Source organism: Odontesthes bonariensis, chromosome 5 (assembly GCF_027942865.1).
Source record: "Odontesthes bonariensis isolate fOdoBon6 chromosome 5, fOdoBon6.hap1, whole genome shotgun sequence".
NCBI lineage: Eukaryota > Metazoa > Chordata > Actinopteri > Atheriniformes > Atherinopsidae > Odontesthes > Odontesthes bonariensis.
Genome location: NC_134510.1, coordinates 4,911,829 through 4,921,007, shown reverse-complemented (window position 1 = coordinate 4,921,007; position 9,179 = coordinate 4,911,829). Strand labels below are relative to the sequence as shown.

General features: G+C 40.1%; 1 protein-coding gene across 1 annotated transcript; it reads right to left on the bottom strand.

Moving 5' to 3' along the window:
• LOC142380639 (acidic amino acid decarboxylase GADL1-like) lies at nt 1-8,938 on the bottom strand. The gene is made up of 10 exons (XM_075466547.1): nt 8,840-8,938; nt 8,259-8,338; nt 6,294-6,348; nt 6,068-6,184; nt 5,920-5,984; nt 5,571-5,652; nt 5,204-5,403; nt 2,075-2,126; nt 1,802-1,891; nt 1-174 (listed from the first exon to the last, which is right to left on the bottom strand). Exons 1-10 carry the CDS (start codon nt 8,936-8,938, stop codon nt 1-3), a joined length of 1,014 nt encoding a protein of 337 aa, XP_075322662.1.
• Between the last annotated feature and the right edge of the window lie 241 nt (nt 8,939-9,179).

Sequence of the window (9,179 nt, the reverse complement as noted above, 5' to 3'; positions counted from 1 at the left end):
TCACAAGTCCTTTCCCAGGTTGTGTATTTCATCCAGGACAAAGTCCAAGTCCTTCCTGCTGACCTGAGGACTGATGACTACCATCCTGAAAAAGTTAGGTTTGTCCTCATGGGTTTGGTAGCCTAACATCAAGCTGCCTGTCTCCATCATGCGCTCTTTCACCACTGGGGCCACCTGCAAGAGGAGGGGAGACAATGCAATGGCTTACCACTGTCTAATGCAGATTTCATTGCAAGGATTCAGGTATTGCTGATAATTCAAATGCTGTGAATCTTACATCCTTGCAAAGATATATATATACTATATTGCCACAAGTATACGCTCATCTGCCTTTACATGCATATGAACTTAAATGACATCCCATTCTTAATCCATAGGGTTTAATGTGGCGTCAGCCCACCCTTTGCAGCTTTAACAGCTTCAACTCTTCTGGGCAAGCTTTCCACAAGGTTTAGGACTGTTTATGGGAATTTTTGACCATTCTTCCAGAGGCGCATTTGTGAGGTCAGACACTGATGTTGGACAGAAGGCCTGGCTCACAGTCTCTTCTAATTCATCCCAAAGATGTTCTATCGGGTTTTGGTCAGGACTCTGTGCAGGCCAGTCTGGTTCTTCCACACCAAACTGGTTCATCCAGTCTTTATGGACCTTGCTTTGTGCACTAGTACGCAGTCATGTTGGAACAGGAGGGGGCCATCCCCAAACTGTTTCCACAGAGCTGGGAGCATGAAATTGTCCAAAATCTCTTGGTATGCTGAAGCATTCAGAGTTCCTTTCACTGGAGCTAAAGGGCCAAGCCCAGCTCCTGAAGAACAACCCCACACCATAATCCCCCCTCCACCAAACTTTACACAATGCAGTCAGACAAGTACCGTTCCCCTGGCAACCACCACACCCATACTCCTCCATCAGATCGCCAGATGGAGAAGCGTGATTCGTCACTCCAGAGAACGCATCTCCACTGCTCTAGAGTCCAGTGGCAGCGTGCTTTACACCGCTGCATCCGACGCTTTGCATTGCACTTGGTGATGTATTGCTTGGATGCAGTTGCCATGGAAACCCATTCCATGAAGCTCTCTACGCATAGTTCTTGAGCTAATCTGAAGGCCACATGAAGTTTGGAGGTCTGTAGAGATCGACTCTGCAGAAAGTTGGCAACCTCTGAGCACTATGCTCCTCAGCATTTGCTGACCCCGCTCTGTCATTTTACGTGGCCCACCACTTCGTGGCTGAGCTGCTGTCGTTCCCAATCGCTTCCACTTTGTTATAACACCACTGACAGCTGACTGTGGGATATTTAGTAGAGAGGAAATTTCCCGACTTGACTTGTTGCACAGGTGGCATCCTATCATGGTACCACGCTGGAATTCACTGAGCTCCTGAGAGCGAGCCATTCTTTCACAGATGTTTGTAGAAGCAGTCTGCATGCCGAGGTGCTTGAATTTATACACCTGTGGCCATGGAAGGGACTGGAACACCTGAATTTAATTATTTGGATGGGTGAGAGAATTCTTTTGGCAATATAGTGTATATGAATGGGCCTTTTTGGTTAGACTGATGCACTCAAGGACTATGGTTATGGTCTCTCAGTAGTGCTAGTTTTGACTGAGGGACTAGTTAACAGTTGTTTTTAACTTATTTACTTATTTTATACACTATAAATCAGATCTAATTCAGGTGCACATGTACCAAAATGCTTCAGAAGTGTGTGCTCCATAAAAAAATGTCTAGCATTACACAAACTGAGCATACTGAAATTGAAATAATCTTCACATGTCAACTTGTTTGATTGATTCCTTACTGTGTGCAGTTTTTTCCAGAGCTCAGGACCATCTCGAAGGTTCCTCAGACTGGGTGGAATGTACCAGAAGCAAACATTTGTATATTCAGGCTGTAGATGAAAAAAGTCCAAAGGTTACAAAACATGAAAATGCACGATGAAATGTGCCAGAGACCTAATAACAATCAGCACTTGCATGATTTTAGAGCCTTTCAGCCAAACAGTTAAGTGATCCAAATATCAGCACGATGAGTAATAATGTCAGAAATCATGCATTACTTTGCTTGCACATACCTCCATTAACAGATGGAATCCTTCTCTTTTCTTGATTTCTTGTTCAAGATGCCTGCAAAAAATACACATTCATTTTCAGCATTTTGTATAAAGCAGGGTTTAGCACATATTGCATTGCAGATACTGCAACCCACAGCAGTATGTATACATCCATGTTACTTTCCCGGGACTTTCCACAATTAGGTGCATTCCCACACAGCATAAAAAGTCTCAGTGTAGACACAGAAAATGCTTATCTTGTGATCTTACAAACATGTTTTCTGACATAATAAAAGCAACAAAGGGGAAGTAAAATCCAAATTCTCTCTCATACAAGCATAGGTTTTATACCAGCAATGTAACCTCCCATACATCTTGGTTATTCACCAAGTCTCCAGATTCTGTTTGTTTGTCTTAATCAAACATCTCTCACTGTTTACATAACAATGGATGGAGACAGGCTTTTTCTTTATTTTGCTTATTTACATTTGCATGAAATTCTACCATGAATGCTGCTCACAGGTTCACCTCATCTGGGATTGTGCTTTGTACAAAATGGTAAGTTTAGCATCCTTACATAATCTCAATGACTAATCCAGCATGCTGCTGTGAGGCAGATAGTTCGCAAAGTACAGCCGAGGTTGATGGGAATGGAATTAATTTTATGTGTGTTTGTAAACAAATCAAAACTCCAGGCAAATGAATGACAAGTGATGGAACTCAATGAAAAGTTATCTCACTTCGTGGTTTATGCAAAATGTTTTGCCACATCAATAGTTGATAGTAAAAATCCCAAATGTCTACATGATTTTGGTTTTATGGCTCAGCTGATGAGTGTCTGTCCATGGCCAGTTGGACTGATTAGATCTTTTATTATCACAAAAATATATTATTCATTTACTTACTAAACAAGCACTCTTGGTCGGTTTGTGAGTCAGGAGTTTAAAGAATGTCCTCATTTCATTTTCATATTCACAAAAACACACTTTAAACTAAAATGTGCAACACCTGGAAAATGAGCAATATGATTGATATTCAGGCATGCAGTTCTATCGAAATAAAGCTTTTGCTATGATTTTGACATGTTTTATAATATTTTCAGAGGCTAAGCATGATAATATATAGCATGTTTACAAAATTCCCAACATGAAAGATGATTTTGTGAGTTTTGGACTTGGGGAGCTAAGTACAACACTCTCTACTCTTGTAAATAGAAACTTAAGAATGTTTATCTTCGTGTCTACATGTTTTTGGTTTTATGGCTCAGCTGATGAGTGTCTGTCTCTGGGCAGTTGGACTGATTAGATCTTTCAGCTAAAATAAGGAAGTACAACGTCACTATCATTTTTGGATTGGAGTAAAATCTCCCAACTGGTGATTTTGCATCACTTGGTGTTATTAATAAAAACTGGTGTGCAGTTGGTGAGAGTGAGTTGTATGGCTTTGTTTTTGCTGGTATTTTTAGTGATTATAGGACTGTTTAGGTGAGTTTGTCTGCTGAATCTGCTAGTGTGTCTTGTCCTGCCTCCACCTCTGGCACCCTCTATACTTTCATTACCCCCTACCCGAACCAGGGTTTGAATCCCATTCCCGCTTATCTTACCTCTTTTATTTCTCCCCCTACCCGAACCAGGGTTTGCATCCCCACCCCGCTGTGACTGGTGTGCAGTTGGTGAGAGGCTGAGGTAGCTTGTGGCTGTAAAAAGATCGTTGTTGCGGTGTGAGGAGCAGATCTATATAGGGAGTATAGGGAATTACTCACTGAGTCTGGTCCTTTATTTTATTATTTATTTTTTTGTTAGCACAAGTTTCTTGTGTTTACCTTGAATAGGGATGGCTCAGGTAATCCTGAAACATCCCATAGTTAAGCTGCTATAGGCCTAGACTGCTGGGGGGCCTCATCTGTCACACCTTTCCTTACTTTACTCTCTTTATGTATATGTGATATTATTGTGGTCATTAACTCGTGTTTCCCTGTTCCAACAGATATCCTTGAATGGTGTTACAGTGCCGCTGCCGCCGCCGCCCTCCCCCCCTCCCCCCTCCCCCCCTTTCTGTCTTCTCAAACCCCAGCTGGTCGAGACGGATGGCCACTCTTCCTGAGTCTGGTTCTGCCAGAGGTTTCTTCCTGTTAAAAGGGAGTCGTTTCTCTCCACAGTCGCCTCAGGCACGCTCAGGCCGGGAGATTGGACCGAAAAACAAAAAGTTTTCAGTGCAATCTGTTGGTTTTCTTAGCTAGGAAATTGTTTTTGAATTGGCTCTATATGAACGAATTGGATTATTTTATGAATTATGATTATTATTAATTAATTGAATTCCAATTGGCTTGAATTGGACTTACTATCTAAGTGCCTTGAGATGACATTTGTTGTATTTGGCGCTATATAAATAAAAATGAATTGAATTGAATTGAATTGAATAATTAGGGCTGGGCAATGATTAAAATGTTTAATTTAATTAATCACATGATTTCCCTGATTAATCACGATTAATCGCATTTGTACGCAAAATCCAAAAATGAATTTAAAAGTAGTGTATAGCTTTTAGCATTTAGTTTTATTTTAAATGTGCTGCCATATGAATGAAAGTGCCATAACATTTGTTGTGCAAACACACTTTTAACATCAGCATCTTGATGTAGTTTTTATGTAGACGCCTCGCTCCACTGTCTGTTTCCTTGAATGACTTGCTGCTATCAGTTGTGTGTTTTGCCTTTAAGTGATATTTTAGAATGGAACTACTACGGTGAGAAGACAATTCAACTTGGCAGTGTTTACAGATGACTTTGGTTCTGTCGACTCCGCCATCTGGAAGAACTTAAAATGAAAATGGCCGAGTGAAAGTTCCGTACCCTTCTCCATGTTTGGTGGATCCGCACAAAAGCCCCAAAAAATAATAATAAAAAAAAAAAAAATGTAAAAAATTTATTTTTTTTTAAACTGCGTTAATGTGCGATAAAATATTTATCGCCGTTAAATCAATACTGAGTTAACACGATAATAACGAGTTAACTCGCCCAGCCCTATAAATAATACATGTTGTGCTTGCAGACAAACATTGTTTAATGTAGTTTAATGTACATGGCTAACCCATCACCATGTGCTAGCAACATCCCCAACTCTCATCCCTCGTATGTTTGCTCAAACTAACCTGGCCATAGCCAAGACTCCGTCAACCCTTTGCTCCAGCTCTCTGGTTCCCAAAGCTTTCCACATGAGCCAGAACTTGAAGGCATCTGGCTTTCTGCTGCACTGAAATGATTTGTCCCCTGTGTCATAGCTGATATCATAAAACTTGTCTTTCTGGAAGAGGTAGGAGGCCCGAGCAGAGTGGCAGCGTTCAAGGAGACTCTAAAAAAGATTTAAAAAATGTTATTTTTGTATAGATGCTGCAAAGATTATGTCCTCCAATGACAGAGGAGCTAAATCATGCTGCGCTACACTGCTAAATATCACTGTTTACTGGCTTTACTGCTGATAGTTTGTATATTTCTGTGCAGCAAATGAGGTTTCCTTACCGTTTTGTCTCTGACCAGGAAAGCTGAACACTGCAGACTCACCATCAACATCTTGTGAGGGTTCCAGGCAACGGAATTGGCTCTTTTCAGACACAACAGACATAGTAGGGATTTAATTTACAACCAGTTTAGTATTCCATGTACTTTAGACTAAATCAATGTTAAGAGTTTTAAAAAATCGTCTGTGAGACAAAACTAAAGAGATAGATATACACTCAAATTCAAGATGTAAAAAGATTAGGAGATGAAATGATATATTTAGATTTTAGACAATGTCAGTATGAAATAATTATTTTCTCTTTTTTTTCTATGAATGCTCCCACCTGCCCCCCCCTTTTTTTTCTTTTACCTCTGGATGCCCTTTAAAAGATGTTTGTGCTTCATAGACACAAGAGTGGCACCTCCCCAACAAGCCTGAAGAAAAGAAGAGAAAATAATGTTAAATGATGATGGTGACACAGCAGAGACTGGACTGGAGAACTGATACAGGAACTCACATCCACATGCAGCCACAGGTTGTGCTTCTCACAAATGTTTGCAATTTCCTCAATGGGATCAAATGCTCCAAACACTGTTGTCCCTGCGGTGGCATTTACCATTATGGGAACTGCACCCTGAGCACACACACACACACATGTGCACACACATTGAGATTGTATTTAAAAGTCATGATGACACACATCTCTTTAAATCAAGCCTTTGACAATGAGCTGGGCCCCTCACCTCACTTTTGGCGAGCTGTATTTTCTCTTCCAGGGCAGAGGGAATCATCTTTCCCCTGGAAAATGAGCAATATGATTGATATTCAGGCATGCAGTTCTATCGAAATAAAGCCTTTGCTATGATTTTGACATGTTTTATAATATTTTCAGAGGCTAAGCATGATAATACATAGCATGTTTACAAACTCCCAACATGAAAGATGAATTTGTGAGTTTTGGACTTGGGGAGCTAAGTACAGCATTGCTTGGAATCTCTACTATTGTAAATAGAAACTTAAGGGTTGTTTATCTTCCAATTAAGAATAAAGACCACACTACAGAACTTCAGTTGAGTCAGATGTTAGCACAGCGTGACAGAAAAGACTTGTGGTTGCATTATTATATATGGTATGTGCTTATGGAGATAAAGCTAAAGAAATGTTGAACATTTCTTCTGTCGTATCGAAAAATCACTGCTCCACACTGTCGACAATCACGAGACTGATAAATGCTCTGAAAGCTGTAAAACACTTCATTTAGAAGGGGGGAACTCTACTAAATGATTATTAAAAAAAATTTAAACACACTGAACAACATTGAAAGGTCAAAGTGTAGAAGTATTGTAAATCTTTAATGAAGTCTTTAGCTGAGTCCAGCACCTTGAGATTGTACAGTCAGAGGAAGGATGGAGGCCGGGGACTAGTGAGCATCAGAGCCACTATCCAGGATGAATAGTCCCAATAAGTTGGGACAATCTTATTAAGTACACGAATGTCTGTCAGACGTACAAAATCCTACATGAGATGGCCCCACCTCCTCTTAGTGATTTTATCAGTCTAAGAACATCCACACATAGAATCACTCGAGGAGTGTCTCGGGGTGACTGTATTATTCCATTTGGAAAAAGTGCCTTTAGTCAGTCAGCTTTTTCTGTTAAAGCTTCTCATGAATGGAATACCATTCCCACAGCAATTAGAGACATCAACGCGTATAAATGATTTCGTGCTCATTTTAAACAAAGGCTGATCAGTAGAGAAGTACTATCAGTGGCTAAAAAGAGCTGGTCTGAAAGACAGCACAGAAGCACTAATCATGGCAGCTCAAGAAGGCCGGGATGTCTACCACATCAGACAGGACCCTAGGTGTGGGCTGTGCAAAGAGCCTTCTGAGACAGTCCAGCACACAGTAGCGGGGTGTAAGATGCAGGCAGGTATGACATACATGGAATGCCATAAACAGGAATAGTGTAAAGGAACATCTGTGCCGAGTATGAATTACCAGTTCCAAAGTCAAAATAGGAGACACCTCGAAAGAAAGTGTTACAGATACAGGCTGATAAGAAGGAGATGGCTAACCAACCGGACATTGTTGTGGTCGACAACTACAAAAGAAGGCAGCAGTGATAGATGTAGCAATTCTAAGTGACAGCAACATCAAGAAGAAAGAACACGTAAAGCTTGAAAAATACCAAGGGCTGACAGAGGAGGTTGAAAGGATGTAGGAAATAAAGGCAGCAGTGGTACCAGTGTTAATCAAAGCACTCAGGGCCGTGACCCCCGAACTGGGAACATCAGAGATCTCTGTCCAGAAGGGCAGATACTCTCAAGCTCCCAGGCCTCTGGTAGAGGTCTGAGCTTGAAGGAAGGGCGCCATCCACAAGAAGGGCAAGTGTGAAGTTTAAAAAACTTTTTTTTTCAATATGTGTGTGTGTATACATATATATGAAAAACAATTACAGACATCAACAAAAATCATAAAACACATTTCTGACACATGCTTAACATTCCAGTCTTGGAACAATAGCTGCAACCGTCTTGGATTTATACACCAAATAATTGCAGAAATGAATCAATCTGAGAAAGACAGATAGATGAGACAATTTACGGATGACAAATATTCAAAGAGCTAAATAAATCGGGCCTCACTGTTCACAGAGGAAGAACCGGGATATCAGATTGGATGAAAAAGTGTTTTAGAGACAGTTTACCTCTTATCAGATGACACCACATAAACATTCTTAGTGCCAAATCCCAGCAAAGCTGCTGCTTTAGAGATCGAGTAATGACCCTGAAAGAGATCAAACAAAAATCTGTTACTATTGTACATAGAGTCATTTAATCAAACAGTGCGAAATGCTCTGTTGGGAAAATATCCAACGATGAGATCTTTAAGATATGATGAAGCTTGGTCATTAAGAGCTTTATATGTGAGCAGAAGAAACTTAAATTCTATTCTGAATTTAACAGTGCCCAGATTGATACTTATTGACCAACATATTTTGAGACTAATGCTGGGTTTTAGTTATTAGATTCTGACTTATACCAGTGGTGCCCCTAAGGTAATAATTTTCATTAATAATCTTACTGAATATTAACTGTAATTGGACATTTATTAATATATGTACAATGTGCAAAATGGCCCAATATCAATCATCAATGACAAAATCTTTTATTGGCATTTCCTTTCACTAATTTTCTCTAAATTTCTTCATATTTTAATATTTGTACCAGTTTTAACAATTTGGAAATCATCATCCTCATCATTTGAGAAGTTCCTGTAAAGACATACCTCCTGTGATGTTAATATAACAAGTCGTGGGCCAGCATAGAGCCCATCCTCTTTCATTTTTGGGCAGAAATGGTATCTGGCTAAATTCACAGCATACATGTTTGATATTGAACCACCTGGAAGAGATACGAAAAAAAAAGTGATAAATTACTCACCTCAACAATGCAGAGATCCCAATCATAAGGATTCAGACAGTTCGGGAAGTAATGAGACAAAGTGCTGCTTAGCTGCGTACCTGGGTTAAATATTCCATCTCCTCCCTCCTCCCAGCCAATCAACTCCATCATTTTCCTCAGCACAGCATCTTCAATTAGGGTGAAAACTGGAGCCACCTCATATG